This window comes from Pseudonaja textilis, chromosome 14 (genome assembly GCF_049901715.1).
Source record: "Pseudonaja textilis isolate UNSWEBS1 chromosome 14, rPseTex1.2, whole genome shotgun sequence".
In the NCBI taxonomy this organism is placed as follows: domain Eukaryota; kingdom Metazoa; phylum Chordata; class Lepidosauria; order Squamata; family Elapidae; genus Pseudonaja; species Pseudonaja textilis.
Genome location: NC_142003.1, coordinates 10763323 through 10787500, shown reverse-complemented (window position 1 = coordinate 10787500; position 24178 = coordinate 10763323). Strand labels below are relative to the sequence as shown.

The following is a 24178-nucleotide window of genomic DNA, read 5'->3' as shown; positions in this document are numbered from 1 at the left end:
TTTCATGACCATTTCATCCCCGATCACTGCAGATAGGTATTTAACCACATCCCTACAGGCACGGCAAGCAAGAAAACCCCACCGGATGGCTTTGCCTGTGGAAAATGCCAGTGCTGCATATGAATGGGGAAGATTGACTTGTGCCACAGATCAAACAAATGGAATGACTGCAGGCAGGAGATGCCCCCGTGGTTCTGGCATGGCTTTTTCCCCTCATGTGTTCTATTATGTAAGGTTGGGTTTTAAATGCTGAGCCAAAACCTCTGTAAGACTTGTTCTAAAATCCTTTGGGCTGAGTCTTGGACAGTTGCCCTATTCATTGAGCTGCTGCGATGGTTGCCTGTCTCAATTTGGCTTCTCAAATGGAGAGAAAGAGCACATCCAGTTTTGGTCACCACATTACAAAAAAGATGTTGAGACTCTAGAAAAAGTGCAGAGGAGAGCAACCAGGATGATGAGGGGACTGGAGGCTAAAACATACGAAGAACAGGTGCAGGAACTGGGCCTGGCTAGTCTAGTAAAGAGAAGGACCAGGGGAGACAGGATAGCAGTGATTCGATATTTCAGGGGCTGCCACAGGGAGGAGAGGGGGGTCAGTCTATTTTCTAAAGCACCTGAAGGCCAGATAAGGAATAATGGATGGAAACTGAACAAGGGGAGATTCAACCTAGAAATAAGGAAAAACTTTCTGACAGTGAGAACAATCAAGCGATGGAACAGAAGTTGCCTTCAGAAGTTGTGGGAGCTTCACCACTGGAGGCTTTCAAGAAGAGATGGGACTGCCATTTGTCAGAAATGGTGTAGGGTCTCCTGCTTGGGCAGGGGGTTGGACTAGATGACCTACAAGGTCCCTTCCCACTCTGATTAACTGTTATCACAACAGCCAAGGCCGCATGCAGTTTGTGCAAGGAAGCCACTTGGAGTGCACTTGGCTTTTCATTCTTGTCTTGAATCCCAGCCAGCATTTCTTGGCAGAGGGTCAGCGAAAGCCTCCGCCCTTCGCTCTGGCATGGAATGCAAAGGTCCTGGATGCCTTTTGCAGCAATCATTTATCCGAAGGGGGAGAGGGGGAAAAAAAAACGACAACCCCGTACTAGCCGAAGAGATCCTGGCACTGTTTATTCTTCTGGATGGTCCTAGCTGACATCTGCACAGTGTTTTGTGAGCGCTTTTGGCATCCTTGTTTGGAATTGAAGGCCAGCCAACATTCTCCGGGGACTTTTATCCAGCTGGAAAGAGTGTGTCAAGCCCGCAGGGCAATTGTATTGGCCTCCAGAAGAGCCAATTGTGGGAGAGAGAGCGTTGTGATGGCTAATTAGGTGATGGACTGTCTAAACTTTTAAATTGGATCTTCACACCGCCCTGCGCTCGTCCCCGGAGGGCTTCGCTGGGAAGATTTTGCAATGAGGAAGGAAACAGGAAATGTCCTTGGTTAGTAGATCAGCAAAGAGATGGGATGAACTTGACCCCGCCATGATAATTGTTAGTAATATTGCATAATGAGATCTGACTTCTAAGCTCCGATATCCTTGGGGCAACACGCTCAGTAATTCCCTGTGGGTGGTGTGTTCAAGAAAAGTGTTCTTCCTATAATTTTGTCTACTACTATTACAACAACCCAGTCAGGTAGACTGGCTAAAAAAGTGGGGGGATGCGTTAAACCCCTGGGGAACTCCATGGCTGAATGCAGACTCCAAAATTAGAAGATTATTGTACATTACATACAGTGGTGGGATTGAAAAGTTCCCACCACTGGTTCTGTGGGCGTGGCTGGGTGGGCATGGCTGCAGAGGTGGGATCGCGCGACTTGCACAATCGCGCACACGCCAAACACATGCTTTGCGCACACGTTAAAACAGTAAAAACTAAACTACTGCGCCTCTCGGTTGTTTAGCACAGCAATTCGCTTTGCCATGCCAAACAGCTGAGAGCTTAAAAAGGACCTAAGAGCCAGGGACCCAACTGCAGAGCATCGGAGAGATTTGCAGCGAACTGGTTCTCTGCCAGCTGATCTTTGGCATTACCGGTGCACCAGAACCAGGCCGGTAGCATACGACCACTGATTACATATCTGATAAGAAAATGCACAAGGCTGGGCCCCTGCCTGTGTGAAGGGACCCAATTCTTGGCTTATTCCCCTTGTTGACCATGGTATATTTTTGGGCGCTAAGCATTTTTCATTTATGTCTTCCTAACTGTCCTTGTTTTGATTTTTATTGAATTTGGTTCACTGCATAGACTTGCCTGCTGAGACGGGCACCTATGCCAAAGGATGAAATAAAGAGAAGTTACGTTCTTCTGTCTGAAGATTGGTCAAGAGAATAGATGACATCAACTTTAAAAGCTGATAGGTTGATAGGCAAATAAACATAGCTAGAAAAAGGGCTGAGAGAAATGGTAAGAAAAGTTACTAGCGATGGCTGAACTGACCAAGCATGCTGCATATTCTGGTGTGGTTGTGGCTGAGCTTATGCATGAAACCAGTGGTTGCAGCCCCTAAGCCATGATTGACAAGGAATCTCTGTGTCTGAACGCATTCATTGAAGCCATTAACTTTGGCAACTGTAAGGTGTGTGGACTTCAACTCCTAGAATTGCCCAGCCACCGGTCTACATATCTTAAAGTTGTCAAGGTTGAGAAACACTGATTAAACTATTCTGCAAACCCCAGATAAGCAAAATAGGGCTTTGTGTAACCTGGGACTGCGGCACAAAGGGGCTGGCCGGTCCCTGATAAAACTACGTACATCTAAATAACCTCTAACCAAGGTTTCTATTCAACTTTGGAACCTTCGATTAGCCATCAAAGTAGTTATGGCCAAGTGTCCTTCAATTTACATTTGTTTTATTTTCGTATTCCTCCTTTCAAAAGAGATAAAGAAAAGATGATAAGCTATAAAGCAGGGGTGTCTAATTTTGGCAACTTTAAGACCTGTGGACTTCAACTTCCAGAATTCTCCTTCCTTCCTTCCTTCCTTCCTTCCTTCCTTCCTTCCTTCCTTCCTTCCTTCCTTCCTTCCTCCCTCCTCCCCCCTTTCTTCCTAGTCTTCCTTCATCAGCTTTCCTTCATCTTCCTCCCTCCCTTTCTTCCTAGTCTTCCTTCCTTCATTAACTTTTCTTTATCTTCCTTCTTCCTTCCCTCCCTCCCTCCCTCCTTCCTGGATTCCTATTCTGGCTTGGGTATTCTGGGAGTTGGTCCACAAGTCTTAAAGTTCCCAAAATTGCACATCCTTGTTATAAAGCAAAGTTGTATCTTCTTCTTCTCCTTCTCCTTCTCCTTCTCCTTCTCCTTCTCCTTCTCCTTCTCCTTCTTCTCCTTCTTCTTCTTCTTCCTCTTCTTCTCTAGAATCTATTTAGATTTTACAGGCATTTCTGGAAAATAAAACTAGAGCAGGGGTTGGCTTTGCAAATTGTTTTCAGAGTGCTCTTGCTCATTTGGCAAAAAAAAGTAAAAACAAGAATAGATGATAAAGAACTAGGAGGACTAACTGGAATTGATACAAGTTGGGCTCTTGGCATTTATATATTTCACACTTGGCAATAGTGACTCTAACTGCCATTTTGTGCTGGTGCCCCCACTGCCTGTCACAATTTCAGTTGGGTTACCTCTGCCTGGTTTATCTACTCAATTAATCTGAATGAGGCCTTAGTGAACTGGAATAAAAAGAAAGAAAGAAAGAAAATTAGTTACAACATTTATCTGATGGTTGCTAGCATGAAAACAGAGCTCTGTTTTGGAGATCGCTTCGTATTTTTAATGCGTGTAAACAATGATGCATTTGGGAGGAGAGGGTTAGGCTCAGAAAATGGAAATGCCAAAATTAAAACGACCTACTTGCCAGGAGATGAGTGTACACAAGTACACACAGACACAAACACAAACACACACACTCTACTGAGGACAGTAATTTGCTCAAAGGTTCACAGGCGAATTCTGGACATCTGGCAGCATGAGTGGATGGGAATCAGGAAGGAAGGAAGGAAGGAAATGAAACATAAAAAAGGGAGGGAGGGAGGAAGAGAGGAAGGATTAAAGAGAAGGAAGGAAGGAAGGAAGGAAGGAAGGAAGGAAGGAAGGAAGGAAGGAAGGAAGGAAGGAAGGAAGGAAGGAAGGAAGGAAAGGAACATAAAAGAGAAGGAAAAGAGGAAGGGAGGGAGAGAGGAAGAAAGGATTAAAGAGAAGGAGGGAGGGATGGAAGGAAGGCAGGAAGGGAGGGAGGACTGGAGGAAGGAAAAAAGCTCCGTTCTGAATTATCCTTTCCTCCCTTTGGTTAAGTGCAAGATTACTCACCATACCTGTTTGATTGGACTGTCTTGATTCCCACATAGGGGAAAATGTTTGCGCAACCCTTCTGCCATCACCCATAGATTGAAAACACAAAGGCCAAGCCAACAACCAAACCAAGTCAAGGTGTGGTGGTGTATTGTATGAACTAGACGTTTGTTTCAAGGCTTTGTGTGAGGTTATTTGTTTTGTTTATTTAGCATATTGAATGAAGATGCCAGGCTCTCTTAGCCCTACCTAGTTTACATTTTAGAATTGCACAAACACAACTGAGATGTCCCTGACACGTAGAGGGAGAAATCCTGAACAACTTTTCAATGTTCTTTGCTTCAAGAATCCTATTTTTGCTCTAACTTGGCAACTTTCAGACTTGTGGACTTTAACTTCTGGGAGTTGAAGCCCACAAGTCTTAAAGTTGCCAAGTTTGGAGACCTCTGCTCTAATGGATAGTAGAGGGAGTGACAAATAAGTGAAGGCCTGGGTGTATTCCCACACACTGCACCATAAACAAGCCAGCCATATTTGTATAACAAGTTGTGTGAATAGGATGGCTGGTTTCCTTCAGTTTCCTTTTGGGACTGAAACAGGGGGGTTGCATAATAAAAACTGCATCTGGAACCACCCGTCTTCTCTCATTATTATTATTTTTTTATTAAATGAAAATAGCAGTGAGTGGAATCTCTGAGGTTTCCCATTGTTAAAAATCCCTTCCTTTGAAGGCAAGAGTGCTTGTTTTCGGTTGGTCAAGAACAACAAATTGGACAGTGGTAGAAGCAAGCTTGTTTAAAAGAACAGAACAGAACTCAAATAGTCCTTAACTTAGTGACCATTCAAAGTGACAATGGCATTGAAAAAAAAAGGTGGCTTATGACCATTTTTCATACTTACGACTGTCAGCGTTCCCTCATCATCACATCGCATGAACCAATCCCAAAGTAAGTTCTAATTCTTTCTGTGCCACACTCTTTAACCTTGAACTATCAAAAGAATTATATTTTGTCTACTAAAGAGCTACTCAATTAACATCCCCCCCACCTCCCACTTTCTCCAGCTATGTGGCAGCGATGAATTCCATAGCTGACAATGACTGCTGTAGTTAGTCCTCAACTTACAACCAGAATTGAAACCTGAATTTCCATTGCTAAATTAGGTAGTTGTTCAATGAGTCGCACAACCGTGAGAATGCTGCAATGGTTGTAAGTAGGAGGACTGGTTGTAAGTCCCTTTTTTCATTTTGAACAGTGACTAAACAAATGGTTCGAAGTTGAGGACTAGCTGTGATCGTATTCATCCTAGTTGTCCCAAAACCATGACCTGGATGACTGAGAATCTCTACAGGCTTTCATTCGTAAAGGTTCCCTTCGCACATATGTGCTAAACATTTCTGGCTCTAGGGAGCAGTGCTCATCTCCGTTACAAAGCTGAAGAAGAGCCAGCACTGTCCAAAAACATTTCCATGGTCATGTGGCCGGCAGGACTAAACCCCCAAAGTGCACAGAACACCGTTATCTTCCTACCAAAGTGGTGCCTATTTTTCTACTTGCATTTTTTTACCTGCTTTTGAACTGCTAGGTTGGCAGAAGCTGGGACAAGTAACGGGAGCTCACTCCATGACGCGGCGCTAGGGATTTGAACTGCCTGAACTGCCTTTAACTCCCAGAATTCTGATCTTTCTGAACCACAAGCTCAGCATCTTAGCTACTGAGCCCAAATAAATCAAATGGATTGACCTTGACACAAAACCAGCCTTTTGATTTAACTTAATCGGTGAGAGATTATTAATCTGATTTTAATTCAGGAGCCAGGACATGGAACGAACGCACAGGGCCCATTTGAAACGAAACCAGCTTTACCGCTCGCCTCACTCTTGCTGGAGCATGGCTTTGGGAAGTTTGGACTTGGGCATAAAAAGGATGGCCCTCATCGTCGCCCCACAACACTTTGCAGTTGCTGTCCATTGCATAAATCCATCGGGCATGCGGTGCTTTTCAGCAAAGCTTTGGCCCAATTTGTTTTTTGGCCTCCTGCCTCTTCACAGTCCTGGCGGCATCATTTCACTGATCTGGCGAGGTCTGAAAAGCAAGCCATGAATGGAGATTGTCTCATCAACAATGCTATTCATGCACCGCTGATCCATAAGGCTTGGCTGGGACAGCGGTCTGTTCTCCATAAAACAGACCAGCAATGTGTGACTCCAGTCCTTTTAGCTCAGCCAGCCAGAAAGATGCTTGCTGGAACAGTTGGAGAATCGTGTGGGGGAAACAATCAGAATATATATCAGTGGTGGTATTCTACCGGTTCAGCCCGGTTCTGCCAAGCCTGTAGCAGCGATGAGCAGTGGAGACTTAACCGGTTGTTTCCGCCCCTCTGCTCTTGGGCTCACCCACCTGCCCAGGCTCCCATATTCACCTTTATCCTCTGAATTTGAAGCCATGCAGCAGCTGCTGAAGCAACCGAGATAAATGCAGCCTTGCAGGAGGTGAGTTACAACACCTCTGCACCTGCGCAAAGTGTGTGTTTGTTGCATGCACACACTCAAAGTGGTTGCAAAGCACACCCACCAAACCATGCCCACTGAATTGGTGGTAGGTACTTGGCTTTTATATATGTATATATGTATGTGTATATATATATATATATATATATATATATATATATATATATATATATATATATATATGCTGTGTGTGTGTGTGTGTGTGTGTGTGTGTGTATTGGTGGCCTTCTAGTCCAAACCCCTGCCCAAGCAGGAGATCATATCCCAATTTGGACAAATGGCTGTCTAGTCTTTTCTTTTTTAAAAAAAAAAACACCAGCTCCCATAACATCTAGAGGCATAATATCTGAGTTGAAAAAGCTTTTTGGATGAGAAGGGAAACATCTTCAAAGAAAAAGAAAAAAGAAGAAGTGCAGTTGCTTCTTGAAAAATTAAAATTAAAAAAAGCATCTTTGGGATCCAGAGGCAAGATTCACTGATTAATTGTTCTCACTGACAGGAAATTTCTCCTTAATTCTAAGTTGGATCTCTCGTTGAAAAGTTTCCATCCGTTTCTTCTTGTCTTGTCCTCAAGTGCCCTGAAAAAGAGGTTGTCCCCCTATTATTTGTGACAGCACCTCAAATATTGGAAGACTGCTATCATGTCACTTCAAGTTCTTTTCCTCATCACATTGGACATATCTAGTTCCTGCAATGTTCGCTTGGATTGAATAGTGACAAAATTGTATGCATTCATTTCTGTAGTCCATATTTCCCTTCCCACCCATGTTTGCCATTCTCTGATAGAAAGGATCAAGTCTTACCTTCTCCAGAAGTGCTTTTTACATTATTATCATGGTTCATCACACAGTCAGCCAGATGTTTAGGCTGGATTTGGCATTTTTATCCATCTTATCGAGTCCGCCCCAAAGACCTGGGATAGGCAGTTGTGGATGTTTGATGGTGGTAAACGTATCTTTGCAGGATGTAAGCTGCTCCAAGTTGAGTTGCCTTTTGCAATTGACTGGTGGGGATTTTGTCAATGCCGATGCTGTTCAAGTGATGCTCCAGTTGTGCAGGATTGTTGTTATTAATTTAATAAGTATTTTTAATGAAAAATGTGTGACTTGGCCAACCCAACACTCAGGGTTGCTTACCATATTCCTAATCATCTCCAGAAGAGGGTGACTGTTGTCACACTGCATGCTCAGATCAGGGGGTGCGCATAGAAGGCAACTAACATTTTCATATTCTTTGAACTTTTGGGATATAAGAATAAAGCAGAGACAAGACGTATCCCAGATCTAGAAAAATAGGGATGGAATTCCTTAAGAAAATTCAAAATAAGAAGCTAGACTGCTGATGGAGGAATCAGGGGGTAAAAAAAAGGATCCAAGAAGAAGATGATTAAATGATCCCCAAATGGGAGGAAAAAAGAGAGAACTCTTGAATTACACATGAGGCATGAAGGGTTGGCTTTCCCAGACAGCTTCCTTCCTGTAGGAACATCTGCCTGTCACAGAAAATGTCACGGTTGGTTCCCAGGCTAATGAGGATGTAGGAGACCAAGTTATAAACAGCCACCTACAAGCTCCTTTGCTATCAGTGAAATGATCTGCAGATTTGTAGGAAACTTTTTTTTATTTTTAAAAAAGCTAAAGAGATCTCTGCCTAAATATCCTTAAGGGAGCATTGGCTCGAGAGGGGTGATAGTCGGAATTTGGGGCAGCTTCACTCTTCTCAATACATCGAGTGAAAGAAAATTCTATGGGAATTAAACTTGAAAAAAGAGAAGGCTTCCCACTTGAGACAGAAGCCAGAAAATTAGGCCAGCTTTGGTGGCTCGGAGGACGGATCAATGCTTTTGCCACTCCACACCCCCTAGGACCACAGTTTTTTTGTGGTGGGGTGTAGATGATGGTGCAAAGCAAGAGAAACATTGTCAGGAGATGGAGGGGAGTGATTTCCCCCCCATTCTCCTTGGCAGGGCTGTCTTAACACATGGACCTTGCCCTTGGGGCCCACAAGCATAAGGGCCCAAGATTAATCCCTTCAATGCACCTTGTATCATATAAATACAGCAACATATTTACGACCTTTTACTGCATTTTTTAAAATTAACACGAACATGCAACTATATGTTTAATTTTATCGACCGTTTACATTCTCATTCCTGTGAGTAGTTGTCCTAGGGGCCCCAGTACATTGCTTTGCCTGGGGCCCATAATGCTGCTAAAGTTGACCCTGTTCCTTGGTATTGCTGGAAAGATTTGGGTTCTTCCTTTGATAGGATTGCTTCTCCAACCTCAAACAGCTCCTCATCTTTGGAGGTTTCTCATCTGGATGGTTCTGTTTTTCAGCAGGGAGAGTTGGGGGGGGCAGGGGGGGGGAATTCAAAAATCCCAGCAATCAGTTCGCTGCCCAGTTGCTGGGTAGGCATGGCCTACCGGAACTTCCAGGAGCTTTTCACCTTCCCAAGGGTCCAGAGGCTTCCCTCGGGCCTCTGGGAGGGTGAAAACGGCCTCCCTCAGGCTCCAGAAACTGGGAACAGGCCCATTTCTGGACTTCCGGAAGGCCCATTTTCCCCCCTCCCAGAGCTTCCATGCTACCTGCATTGAAAATGGAGATTCCTGGGAGAGGAGGGGTGGGTGGAGCCAGCCAGTCAGTTCAAATACCGGTTTGGTGAACCAGATGCAAATTTAATACCTGGTTTGCCCAAACTGGTCCAAACCGGTAGAATCCCACCCTTGGATGGAGTGGGGGGGGGCAGGGTCTACAAGTCAGAGATCATATCCTTTGGTTGTGAACCCCCTGATGAAAGACAACATGATCCCAAATGTGGTCTCATCGCCTTCAAAGCATACCGCCTGCTCTGAAGTATGTATCCGTTGGATCATTCACCCATTGACTTTGGTTGTCAGAAGGTCACAAAAGAGGGTCACGTGACCCCAGGGCAATGTTCTGACCCAGCTCTCCAAATACGACAAACTCTCTGCAGTGAACTCTGTGGCTTCGCTAGCAGTGGTGGCTGTTCCGTCCCAAGGACCGGCCCATATATTTCCACTGCTCTCCTCTCCTCTGCCTTCTGTGCATCTGAGCATAAGGCACTGGACCCAGCTGTTCCTCCTCTTCCTCATCAGCCACCTCCAGACCTGGGAGTTGTTGACTCTCTATCTGACGGCTGACAGACAGCCCAGGCTCCACCTCTGTCTCTATTTCTGACAGCTCCATTCCCTCTTCCCCCTGGGAGCTCCCAGGTTGCCTTGATGCTGACCCTGACTCCCATGCCTCCTCCTCCTCCTCCTCCTCTGATTCGGCTGCTGGAGGGGCCAGCGGCCGACAGGCTATACCAGTCAATGACTAACTGTACTGCCCTCTGGCCAAAGATGCATAACTCATCCTTGAGTTTGCCAACCTGATGGAACACCATTGAGGCAGATGGGTTCCAGGCAGACAATAGTTTCTCTCCCGGGTGCTAGGAACCATCCCAAGCAGGACAACTGCCACAACTTGCTAGGTTGCAGAACACCCACTGAACTTGCTCAACGCTTCCAACTTTGCCCCGAGCTTTATACCGAGACATCCTTGCCAAACGTTCCCATTTCTGGAAGCTTCCTGGTACTTTTTAGCAACAGCCTGATATGGAGAGGAGAGGAACAAAACCCTTTCAATTAGTTAGCATCAAGTCAGAGTCAGACCGAGTCTCATTTGTGTAATTAATGGAAGATCCAGGAAGGGCCGGTTAAGAAAGGGACTTGGCAGCTCTACCCTGGAATCTTCTTTTCGCCAAGGGCAGGACAAAGTTTCCCAAACAATCATGTGTTGTGGTTTTCGGGAATACTGCAAGTTGCAAAACCATTTTGTAAACTAAAAGGAGACCTACATCAAAAGTAATTCCAAAGCGGTCCATTTTCTCGGTGAATCAACCACAATTATGGCTGTCTCTTGGTTAGCTAAATTGGGGACAGGCAAACTGGCCACAACATTTTTCTGATGTTCAGTCGGTACTGAATAGTGAGGGTCATTCAAAAGCTTTCGGGAAACTTTTCCATCCTTTAAGCCTATGTGGAAGAAACAGGCTTGACAGAAGTACTTTGTGAACTTTTAGCAGAAAATGAGGGGGAGAGGTAGAAAACCCCAAATTCTGACATAGGAATTTGACGATTGCTAACATTTTGGAAAGAAAAAAAAATATTTTGGGAGGAAAACGGACACTATACCGAAAATGGACACTGTACAGGTAGTCATAGAGTTACGATCACATTTGAGTTCAAAATTTCTGTTGCTAAGCGAGTGGGTGTTTGCTAAGTTAAGTGATTTTTTTTTGCCCCCATTTCATGACCATTCTTGCCAGAAGTAAGTGAATCCCTGCAGTTGTTAAGTTAGTAACATGGTTGTTGAGTTAATCTGGCTTCCCCATGGACTTTGCTTGTCAGCAGGTCACAAAAAGGGATCATATGACCTTGGGACACTGCAACTGTCATAAATATGAGTCAGTTGCCAAGCGTCTGAATTTTGATCCTGTGATCATAGAGATTCTGTAACACTCTTAAGTGTGAAAAATGGTCATAACACATTTTTTTTCTGGGCAGTTGTAATTTTGAACTGTCACTAAATGAATGGCTGTAAGCCAATTCATTAGTGTTCAACTAAAAGTTGAAGGTATGTGTCTTTTATATCCTTGGAGGAAGAGGTTGTATATATTTGTATATATTTTTGTTTTCCTTTCTTTTGATGTATATCTGCATCTCCATCGATCTCTCTTTTTCCTCTTCCTCTTTATCTACATCTGTTTTTCCTGAATGTTAGTTGCTTTCTTTTTTGTGTGTGTTTGTTTTGTAAAAGTTAATAAAATTATTATAAAAAAAAACCCAGAAAGACACCTTACGTGAGTTATGGTGGATTTTTTAAAGGAGTCTCTGATTTCTACAGGTGTATCTGGCTCTAGTTAGAATTAGATGGAGCTGTGCTTCCCTCCCTTTGGCACACACTTCAAACAACGACAACAACAATGGTAACAACTTTCTCGCTTTCTCCCTTCACAGCATTTCCAGCAAGGAGCTGTCAGAACTGATTGAAAAGTTGCAGAAAAATGCTGATCAAGTGGAAAAGAACATTGTGGAAACGGACTCAAAGATGCAAAGCGTAAGTTGCAGTTGTGCCCTGGGTTGTGAATTATTGAAATGCTAATTAAAGTTGTTAGGAACCAGCATGTTAGGATTTGAGTCAGCTGGAACTATCTTACTGTGACAAAAGGCTAGTTTTTGTACAGTGCAGATCTGTGTCTGTTTATGCCACCTGGCATTTTTATTCTTTTCTTCTCTTTATTATTTTATTTTATTCTTCTATTCTTTTCCTTATGGATGTCAAGGTTAATCCCAATCTCCAATTTCTAGGTTAAACGGAAGATGTAAATTCTCCTCCCATCATTTGGTCCATTGCATCTATGAGAAAAACTTGCTACTAGTGTGATGTTTGGCATGTTGTGTTCTAAATGTTAGTCCATATCTTCCTCCTCCTCCTTCCTCCTCCTTTCCTTCCTTCCTTCCTCCCTCCCATCGCCCACCTTCTTTCTTTCTTTCTTTCTTTCTTTCTTTCTTTCTTTCTTTCTTTCTTTCTTTCTTTCTTTCTTTTTCTTTCTTTCTTTCTTTCTTTCTTTCTTTCTTTCTTTCTTTCTTTCTTTCTTTTTCTTTTTTTCTTTCTCTTTCCACACCCTTTCTTTCCATCTATCTGTAAATATTCATTTAAAGTGGAACATAAAAAATTAAAAGCCCCCAAATGTTTAATGATGCAATTCTTATAGAAATGTTGGATGTTCCTTCTGAAGGTAGCAACTTTTTAATTAGAAGAGTTTCTCCTTCAAGGACTCTGGTTTATGTTCTATTTTTTTAAAAAAAATCTCAGATTGAGGACAAGAGAATAGAATTGGATTGGATTTACGTATAAAGAGTTTCCAGCATCTCTTTATACCCTGTCAGTTTTAGAAGTGGGAGGAAAGTGCAGCGAATAATTTTATGCAGTTTTAAATGTGATGCGTTGTGACTGCAAATCGAGGATCATCGGTAGTTCAAAAAATATTTTGAAATGATTAAACTTTATCTTTGAGTCAAATGAGCACACTTTCTGTCATTCCTTCTTCTAAGCGCGTGATAATACTAGGATGTTGCCAAAAGCATGTGTTTTAATGAAGCTTTATTCTCATCTGTTAACAACCTTGTTCGTTTCTAGGACCTGTACAAACTTAAGGCTGGGAAGCCCACACAATACCAGGATCTCACTGCAGATAAGTTGATTGAATCTGACAAACTGCTTTATGTTCTGGATGGAGATGCAGCCATCGCTCGCCACATGAAACACCCCCAGGGGGACATGATCACGGAAGAGTAAGTCTGGACTGCTATAGCCCAAGAGTCACCAAGAGACCTGTGTTACTTTTTGTGTTACTTTTTGAGTGTTCTCTTCCAGTTTCAAAACAATGAACAACCAGGGCCAGCCCACCCATGCTGTAATTTTTAAAGAAACGCTTAATTTGAAATGCATCTTGATATTATTCTCAGAGGAATCACGATGAAAGTCTGGAGTCCTTTCAAGGAGTTTCTTTTGGGTTGAACCCAAGTCCTGATGACTTCATGGAAAGTTCCACATTGTTTTCTCCACTGTTATATGGAACCCTGGGCACAGCTTTACTTATGGGATTTGTTTGGATGCTACACTGGTTTTAACCCATTGCCTTGGTGTTCCATTTAAATGCTTCATTTCTAGAGATAATTCGAGATCAACTAGATGCTGCCATCTAATTTGTCCATCTGGACAAATTTTTTGAACTACCTCTGCAAATTCAGAGGCAGGGAAACCAATGGTGGGATTTTACTACCGGCTCTGTGGGTGTGGCTTGGTGGGTGTGGCTTGGTGGGCGTGGCAGGGGAAGGATACCATTAAAATCTCCATTCTCTCCCCATCCCGCTAACCTGCTTTCCAGCTCCGTTCTCCTGTGCAGGGCAGCCAAAGGAGACCCAGCCAATCCGCTGGGACTTGGGAGGCAGAGAACAGATGGGGACGGGGCCAGTCAGAGGCGGGATTTGCTGGTTCTCCGAACTACTCAAAATTTCCACTATCAGTTCTCCAGAACTGGTCAGAACCTACTGAACATCACCTCTGAGGGAAACATCAGTAGGAAATGGCTGGGGTTGTCCTGTCTTGCCTTTAGCTTCACTGAGGGAATTAGCTTCACTCCTCATGAATTCTTTTGACCCTTATCTAGCCAAACTAGGGCTAACTATTAATTGAGTAGAGTCCTGTGCATGGCATGAGTAGTGTAGCACATCAGTTTAACTGGACCTTCATGTGTGGTCCTAATTTTTTTTGCGTCTGACAGTCATGGAAAAAAACAGGTGAGAATTCTTGGTTTTCTTTTCTTCAGCATCCGGCAATTAAAGGAAAGAGTCAACAACTTGAGAGGGAAACATGATCAGATTTACAATTTCACCCCACATGAAGTTGAACCCCAGGTCAATTGGTCCTCGACAATTGAAGAGAAACAGGTAGGCCTTCCCCAGACCAGGATGCATTGATGTATAGAGTTGACTCCCCTTTTGTTTTTAGACATGGGATGGGAGGAATGTGCTTATGGACCTCTTCAATCAGAAAAGTAGCTCCCAAAAGGAAATCAACGGGGCTGGACTGTTTTTTTTCTAAATTCTGCTAAAAAAAATATTAAATGAGTTTTCTCTGAGTTGGTGACCTTTCAGGTACATTGAAGCACCACCCTCCACTGGGTGTGGTGGGAATTGAATTAAACCGGGGACGTCCAGTTTGGGAATGACAAGATCAATTTGTTCAAATGCCCCTCCCCCTCTTTTTAATACTACAGTATATTCATATCAGAAGCACCTACCAAGACACTTCCGGGTTAAAAGGAGTAGCTGGTGACATCACTATTGCCTGGAGAGGTCTTTCATGTCCCTATTGTTTTTTCCACCAAAGTGGTACTTATTTATCTACTTGCATTTGCGTGCTTTCAAACTGCTAGGCTGGTTTTTTAATAGCTATGCAAGAAGCGGAGAGATCTTAGAAGTAGGATCAGAATAAGAAGTATATGGAATACTTAGCCTCGTCCTGTCTTCCCTGCCACGTTATTCATGAAAATTATTCTTCACCAAGTTGTTAATTTCATTGGGAGAGATATCTACCCGCTGTTTGCAATCCCCATAAATGTCCATTGCATTAATTGTCCTTTTCTTACCTGTAAATCAGGAAGCATTACATGTGTGCTCTTCAGCCTAGTACGACACAGTCCACAATCCTACTTCTAGAGTTTTGGGCTGGCATTCCTCTACATAAAACTCTTCCAGATTGTATGGCCACTGCCACAAGTTAATGGGGAGATGGATTCTCATTTTAGGTCAGCAATAAGCAACCTGCAGCCCTCAGCCACCTGGGCCAACAAAACTAATTTTGCAGCTCCTAGAATTGATCTTCTGAAAATGGGTGGCAAATAGTCTTGACTCCTTCCCAGTTTTCAGCACTCATCATAACAAGGATGTAAGACAAGAACATAGCTTCCATCATTTTTAAAACTGTAGCAAGCCTTGTATGGACCACTCTCTGTTAAGTCCTTCTCATTTACTTTTAAATTTAATTTAAAAACTATCTAAATTTACAGAAATTATAATTAGTAGATCAAACCAGGCTTGTGTGGTGGAATGTAGTCTGGAGTCACAGGAGGGAAGGGCTCCTTGCCAGAGGGCGGAGAGACAGCAGAGCATGGAATGTCTGGTAGGCAGGAAGAGAGCAAGGTTGGAGTAGCAATTCACAAGAGTGTATCTAGTAGTTATGCAGATAATGGCAGACAATTGCTTTAGTCTGAACCTTTAGATTCTGTCTGTAGGCAAATAACAGCAAAGATGTTAGTCAGAAGCAACTCCATGTTCTGTTCTTGATTCTATGGGCCTGACAGTGCTGAGGGGTACATGGATTTGGGGGGGCTATAAGAAACGATGCCCTTATCCCTGTTCCTGACCCCTCATATCCTGGACATTAACTGTTTCAACTTCTACCTTCAAAATGACGCTATAGAGCACTGCATACCAGAACAACTAGACACAAGGACAATCCCTGTCCCCCACCACCCAAAAAATGCCATCACTCTGCTAAACAACTAATCCTCACAACACTATCAAACTATTTACTAAGACTGCACTACTCTTATTCCTCTCATTCTTCCTAGGACCTACCTCTTCCCACTTACGACTATAACCGCGTTGCTTGTATCTTTACAATTTATATTGTTTTATTTGTTCCCTAGTGTGATTTATCATATATTTATATTCATATTAGTATGATTTATAGTAGAAATCCGGAGCCAGTGTCCCAGAAGCAGTTTGTGACTGTGTACAATCACGTTCTAGTAATTCCTGCGAAGCAGCTAGAACTCATCGTATTGGCTCTGCTGTTCCATTAGACTGTTTCAGTGACATGGAGATGGGGGGATCTGCTGCTTGGGTAACTGTTTATCCTCCATATTAAATTACCCAGGCCTCGTGCTCTGGAGAGGACACCCCGGCTTTGCATACAGCATGGAAACAACACGGGAAGTGGCGGTTACCGGTTTCATAGCACGATGCCATCGTCTCTCTTGAGACTGAAGGATGCCAATTCAATTCATAAGATTGCTTATTAGTAACCCATGACTATCGCTAACTATCGTTGTATCTTATGATTCTTGATGAATATATTTTATGTTTTTCTTTGTGTACACTGAAAGCTTACGCACCAAAGACAAATCCTTTGTGTGTCCAATCCCACTTGGCCAATCAAGGATTCTATTCTGTTCTTTTCCCCAAGGAAATCTTGAACAACAGGGGCTTTAGCACAGACCTCCCATCAGTCAACGGTCAAGTAGAAGAGCACAACATCTTCCACAATGAGGTGATGGCTATTGGACCGCATATCAACAAAGAAGGTGAAAAGGTATCCCTCTTGAGATTCTTGAGTCTTTGATAAGATGGGGAGTGGAAGGAAAGCAACGGCAGAATGTCTATGCCGCAAGAGAAAGCCAGCAATGTGCAACTTGGGTGGCTCAGTGGTTAGAATGCAGTATTGCAGGCTAACTCATGGCTCACTGCTGGGAGTTCGATCCTGACTAGCTCAAGGTTGACTCAGCCTTCCATCCTTCCGAGATCAGTAAAATGAGGAGCCAGATTATTGGGGGGCAATAGGCTGACATTGTAAAATGCCCAGAGAATGCTGTAAAGCATTGTGGGGTTGTATTTAAGTCTATTATTATTATTATGGGGAAGCTGTGCCTGTTGAATGTGTGTCTGCAGTGCATTATCTGAAGGTACAGGAACCACTGAATTCAATAGTTTTCCTAAATAGTGATTCAAACAAACCTTTCAGACTTATCTAATTTCTGTGATTTTATATGTATTTTTGATTGGTTGGTTGGTTGGTTGACTGGCTGACTGACTCATTCATTGATTCATTCATTGATTCATTCAGTCAATCATTCATTCATCCATTCATCCATCCATTCATTCATCCATTCATTCATTCCATATGGCTGGCCATCTCAGTAAATGACTCTAACTGGCCATACAAATAATGAGTTTGACTAGAGATTCCAGTTAATTTTGTCTTCTCAACCTCAAATTCTCTTCTATTCTACATAAGCACTGGCGACCTGGCACTTTTTAGAGGATTGAACTTTTATTTCCATCAGCCTTAACCAATAAGGTAGTGGCAAGATTTGTGGGAGTTGTAGTCCAAAAGACCTGGCCAGGGCAAGGTTGCTTTATCTCTCTGCTGCTGGTTAAATTGCTGTCTTCTGCAACAGGCACCCCAAAAGTATTAAGAGTAAAAGATTCATAAGGCCCACAGAGCTTTGAATACCCAGGTAGCTGTGGAAAATCTTGCAGGCTGTTGTGAAATGTGTATAATTGTCTCCTTTGAGACACTTATTTAAAGATGTCACTCCTGGATAATAGATGGGACCAAGATGTAAGTCATTATTAGCACTTTTTTATATAAACATGTGATTATTCTCAGGTATTCCATAGATGCTGCCTATCTGGATCAGTGAAGGATCAGTGTAGAGCGGTATTTCTCAATCTTGACCATGCTGGCTGGGGAACTCATATCTTAAAATGGCTGAGGTTGAGATACAGTGTGTTAGAGAAAGTATGGGACATGAAGAAAAGAGCTGAAACATTTTTTAAAGTCCAGAATAACAAGATATAACATTCAAAAGCAGCTCAGGCAGACATCTTCCTAATTCATGGGAGTATAAGCAGGCGCAGAACAATCAGAGATTCAAGTTTCTCTTTCTTCCAGCCAATCTTAATTAAAGCAGTTCTACTCTTTCTGTGGAATTATTTTCCTGGTTTGCTCTACCTGAAGGAGCCAACAATCACTTACATTCATCTACCTGATGGCTTCCAGATACGTTAAAGTTAAAATTCTAAGAATTTCCTGTACACTCTAGGCAGGAATTTTGCAGACTTCAGGACTGATTCACTGAAGGAAAGGATAGGAAGGGGGCAATGGAGATCGTTGAGGCATTGTAGTCCAAACAAAACACTTTCTCTTGGGAACCAAGGACATTCCTGCAGGTGCTCGGAAGGAGGGAACTGGAGTTACCTAGCAACTGGGCAGTATCCTGATTGGACCATGTGACTGATGGTTTTGAAAAAATGACACACTTTTAATTAGGTAAAAACCGCGGGAAGAATCAGAGTCGGTTTTCACCAGCCTGTGCCAATATGACAAATTCAATAAACCTATTCTCTGGAGAAATTGCCTGCCTCAGAGCTTTGTTTGCAATGGATATGTCACTTGGAATCCTGACATTAAACCAACTCTCCCTCAGTGTATCAGCACCGAAGTCTCAAAATGGTCTCAGTCAGGCCAGCTTCAGAGTTGACAATGGTTAGATGCTTAACTGTGATGTATTTACGATACAAGTATGGTCTTGCTGGTCTATTTTTCTTTTGAGTTTGGTCTTTGTCTGTTTTTTGTTTCCAGGAGTATACAAGTGAGCTTCAGATGAAATATCAGAAACTGCTGGTAAGACTCTTTTTTTTCCCTAAACAGATGTGTGTAATTATGGTACATCTAAGCAAATCAGAGATGAAATGAGAAAACATGCCTAGGGCAGAAGACACAGAGAAAAAGATGCATTGTTTAGTAATCACCAAGGAATAAAATGATTGGGCCAGAGAGAAGGAGCATGCTTTCTGCAAGTTGGGTCGTCACCACATCTGGAAAATTAAAAAATAAAATAAACCTTACTGTGTTGTTGATGGGATTTGGCCGTTCAGATTCCTGTATTCTTCTGTGGAATAGAGTAGATGGAAAGACGGAAAAGAATGGCCCATAAGACAACTTTCTGCAATTGTGTAATTTTCAGAATTCTCAGATTTGACGTCCGTCGTATCAAATCTGGTGAGATACTAGTGGGCGAAGGTTGCCATGAAAGTGCACGGAGCAGAGACCTTAAGCCTACGGTGAAAATAATTCAGGCTTTGTTGAATGTAGGATATAACCAATAAGGATCAGCCAAGACACTTTGACCCTAAGCCATTTTAAGGAGCTATTCACTTTTTGGAGAAGCCCCAAAGGTGCTTTTCCAAAAGGCAACTGGACTTCCTTGGCTTTTTTTTTTTCCTGGAAAATGTTTTGCTTCTCATCCAAGAAGCTTCTTCAGTTCTGAACAATTGAAGAAGCTTCTTAGATGAGAAGCAAAACATTTTCAAAGGAAAAAAAAAACCCCGCAAGAAAGTTCAGTTGCCTTTTGGAAAAGCACGATTGGTATAACCATGACCTGGATGACTGAGAATCTCTCACATCTGTAAAGCAGCAAATCATGCAGCTGCTCCAAGATACAAGGGAGGAATTGTTGTTACAGATTAACAGAGTTGGAAGGGACCTTATAGGTCATCTAGTCCAACCCCCTGCCCAAGCAGGAGATCCTACACCCGTGGGGGCAAAACCACAGCACATGTGCCACAGGTGGTATGCAGAGCCTTCTCTGTGGGCCTGTGCACCATCGCCCCACCTCAGCTTCATCTGCGGTCTGTGCATCTGCGTGCACATCCCGCCAGCCAGCTGGCCTTTGGCTCTCTGCCACACATGCACGGGGGCAGAACACATGCATGCATGGGGGGTGCATGTGTGGGGAGACATGCATGCATGGGGGCACTTTGGGAATGCACGTGCATGCGCTTTGGGCACTCAGGGCCCAAGAAGTTCACCATCACTGCCCTACACCATTTCTGACAAAAGGCAGTCCAGTTTTTTCTTGAAAGCCTCCAGCGATGAAGCTCCCACAACTTCTGAATATTTATTGGGGACGAATTATTCTGTTGTGCTGGCTGGATATATATATATATTTGTTGCAGTTCTTAATATGATCTCACTTGGGGTGGAAGCGGAGGGGAGGTTTGCATAAGTTGGACTCATCAACAAGCAATCTGCTCTAAAACGCCTGGATTTTGCCATCTGGAGAAAGAGATGGCTTAAAAACTGTCTCCCCCCCCCCCCCCAAAAAAAAGGGGGGGACATTTTTTTTCCCCTGGAGCTGTTTTTTTCCCCCTCTCTCTCCCACTTTTAAACCTTTGGCCATACGCCTTTTCTGCTTGCAGTCGGAATCCCAACGAAGGCAGGAGAACCTGCATTTATTGCAAGATTTTATGCAGCGCTGCACCAATAAGCTCTACTGGTTAGATCAGCAGGCTAAGGACAGGTTGCAGTTTGACTGGAGTGACCAAAACCTCGACTACCTCAGCCGCCGTCGCCAGTATGAAGTGAGTTTTCCTCTTGACAACCTTTCTCATTAAAAAAAAAAAAAAAGCACAGGAGGACAGTTAGACGTCGAACGTTGTAGTCTGCAGAAAATAAGTCTGGATAATAATTAGAGTAGAAATTGAATATTTAAGAGATAGGTGGGGCATTTTCTTCCAGCTGTTAGAGGTGGGAATGCTCAAGCAATTCATAGATAGATAGATAGATAGATAGATAGATAGATAGATAGATAGATAGATAGATAGATAGATAGACAGACATCATAGATATCATATATATCTATATCTATATCTATATCTATCTATCTATCTCTCTCTCTCTCTATATATATATATATATATGAATGATATATATATCATATGTATTGTATCGTATTGTATTCTATTTAATATACTATACTATATACTAATACTATACTATACTATACTATACTATACTATACTATACTATACTATACTATACTATACTATACTATATATTAAATTGCATGTTAGGCTTGCAAATGCCATTGTAACTTTGAATGATCACTAGAATAGAGTAGAGTAGAGTAGAGTAGAGTAGAGTAGAGTAGAGTAGAGTAGAGTAGAGTAGAGTAGCATAGAGTAGAACAGACACAGGTCCCAAAGGTGCTTTTCCAAAAAGCACCTGGGTTTTCTTGTTTCTTTTCCTTGAAAACGTTTTGCCTCTCATCTAAGACAGTTCTGAAGTGAAGAAGTGAACTGAACTGAACTGAAGCAAAATGTTTTCAAGGAAAAAGAAAACCAAGGGAGTCCAGTTTCCTTTTGGAAAAGCACCTTTGGGACAAATGTGACCTGGATGGTTGAGGGTCTCCAGAGACAACCTGCATAAATGTTCTTTCTTTTCTGATTCCCTCCCTTTAATTCAGCTTGGAAGTAGACCAAGCCACCCGCAACCGGAGTGATTCCATTCTGTTTCCTCCTTCCTTCCCCTTTCCTTAGAATTTCATCAATAGGAAATTGGAAGACAAAGAGGCAGCCATCAACAAACTGCATGAGGATGGCAATAAACTCCTGTCTGAAAATCATCCTGGGAAGATCGCCATTGAGGTAAGTTTGATCTGAAGAGGGCTACATCTTCAGTTGACTCGATTTCTCACTGACTCCCAGTTCCTGTATTATTTTGGGGCATCGACAATTATTGTCCTGAGGTTTACTCTCTCTCCAAACCTGCAGGCTCACATTGAGGCCGTCCATGCGGACTGGAAAGAATATCTCAACCTGCTCATCTGTGAGGAGAGCCACCTGAAGTTCATGGAAGACTATCATCAGGTACTACTTTGAACCCAAGGATTTATCAGGGAAATTTGCAGCGAGCTGCAATGGTGGGATTCAATATTTTTTACTACTGGTTCTGGGGGCGTGTCTGGGTGGGTGTGGCAGGGGAAAGATACTGCAAAATCCCCATTCTCTCCTCACCCCACCAACTTGCTTTCCAGCTCCGTTCTCCTGTGCAGGGCAACCAAAGAAGACCCAGCCGATCAGCTGGGACTCGGGAGGCAAAGAATAGACGGGGTTGGTGGGGCCAGTCAGAGGTGGGATTTGCTGGTTCTCTGAACTATTCAAAATTTCCGCTACTGGTTCTACCGAAACTGACTAGGCTGAGAGTTGACTCTTAACAAGAGACGATCTTCTAACTTTCCTGAAGACAAGAAGCCAGTTTTAGGAAATATACCTGATCACATTGGCTCCCAGGACTTCATTTTTTTCGGGCTAAAATGTGACCTGAGCAGTAGAAGGAAGGGTGCTCTTCAAAAATTAATGAATGAAGCAAGCATAGAAGCTACGATTTGTTAGATTAAAATGGACATAAGGCATGTGGTTCCTTTCTCCATTTAACGATTATCCCATTGTATTTAGTTTACTTTATTGTCACTGCACCTCGTACAACGAAATTAAATACCATCTTCAGTGTACTATGAAAATAAACACAAACGCACATCCTTTGCATTCTATACAACTGAATTGAAAACCCCTGATGTTCCACTAATATATTCTACTACTATACAGTAGAATTTAAAAGAGCTCCTGCCCTGGACTAGACTTTTTCAGCCTATTTGTCCTTGTTTTCATTATCCTGTACTGTCTGCCAGATGGTAATAGTTCAAAAAAAGGGTGCCCAGGATGAGACGGATCTTTGAGAATGTTATGAACTTTCTTAAGGCAACAGGAGCTATAAAGCTCTTCCAAAAAGGGGAGAGGGCAACCCATGATCCTCTGGACAATGATGTTAACCCTCTGGAGGGCTGTCCTATCCAGAGGGTTAACGTCATTGCCCAGAAGATCATTTACAATGAACAGTTGGGGAAAACCTTTGGAAGATCAAGGCTTTGAGGTTTCCATCTGATCTTCAGATCATGATCTTCCATTAGAAAATTGTATTTGGGGTGCCTAGGTGTGCACAAGAAGTAGGAGAACATTTCCAGGCATGTCATCACTTTGGGGATGTTCTTCTTACATAGCAAAACCAAATCTGCTTCGTCTCCTTTGTAAGGGAGGAACAGGGAGGAGCAAACAAACCTGACAGACAGTTTGTCTAGCACAGCTTGGCGTGAGGATTGTCGAGGCAGGTCAGGTGGTGCAGCTGGACCTGTTTGCAGGAGAAAAGAGCTGGTGGGAAAACAATCTTGTCAGACAAGTTCTTCTTCCAACCTCTCTTGAGCTTCTCAGAGATGAAGCAACCCTCTGCTTTTGGAAGCTGGTTTAGCAGAAGACCTTGCTGGTCCATTAAAAACGCCTGCTCTAGTCTCAATAAGTCATTCGGTCCGTTTTGTTCCAAGGACTGAGTTTCCCATTGGGTAGCCAGTCCAGAACAGTGTCTCTCAGTCCTTAGCCAGAGGAAGAGGCCTCCATGTTGTCTAAGAACAAAAGGCTCACTGGCAACTATGGAGCCCGCTTTCAAGTCATATTTTAATAGGCGAGGGCATGACTTCGCCCTGAGGCCAATCACAGGAATGGAATGGCAGGACTTCTTCAGACTTGCATAGAACTGAGATGGATGGGGGGTTTTTTCCCCACAGGGAGTGGGGGTTAAGGTTATTTCATGTAATTGAATTGTATTCAGAGAAGAAAGAGGGAGGGAGGAGAAGGAAGGAAGGTAGGAAAGGAGGCAGGATGGATAGATAACTAGATAGCTAGATAGCGAGAAAGATGATAGATAGATAGGTAGATAGATAGATAGATAGATAGATAGATAGATAGATAGATAGGTAGATAGAGAGACAGAAAGAGAGAGAATGATAGATAGATAGATAGATAGATAGATAGATAGATAGATAGATAGATAGATAGATAGAGACAGAAAGAGAGAGAATGATAGATAGATAGATAGATAGATAGATAGATAGATAGATAGATAGATAGATAGATAGATAGATAGATAGGTAGGTAGGTAGGTAGATAGATAGATAGGTAGGTAGGTAGGTAGGTAGGTAGGTAGGTAGATAGATAGATAGATAGATAGATAGATAGATAGATAGAGACAGACAGAAAGAGAGAGAATGATAGATAGATAGATAGATAGATAGGTAGGTAGGTAGGTAGGTAGGTAGATAGATAGATAGATAGATAGATAGATAGATAGATAGATAGATCGATCGAT

General features: G+C 42.8%; 1 protein-coding gene across 2 annotated transcripts in view; it reads left to right on the top strand.

The window, feature by feature from the left end:
* PPL (periplakin) overlaps positions 1-24178 on the top strand; it is a 68341-nt gene that overhangs the window by 21503 nt on the left and 22660 nt on the right. For both annotated transcript variants that reach the window (XM_026704123.2, XM_087912497.1), the window contains exons 2-9: positions 11806-11905; positions 12989-13143; positions 14181-14301; positions 16604-16729; positions 18782-18823; positions 20401-20562; positions 21520-21627; positions 21754-21849. In XM_026704123.2, the coding sequence (XP_026559908.1) occupies positions 11806-11905; positions 12989-13143; positions 14181-14301; positions 16604-16729; positions 18782-18823; positions 20401-20562; positions 21520-21627; positions 21754-21849 (910 nt within the window). The remainder of the gene's footprint in view (positions 1-11805; positions 11906-12988; positions 13144-14180; positions 14302-16603; positions 16730-18781; positions 18824-20400; positions 20563-21519; positions 21628-21753; positions 21850-24178) is intronic.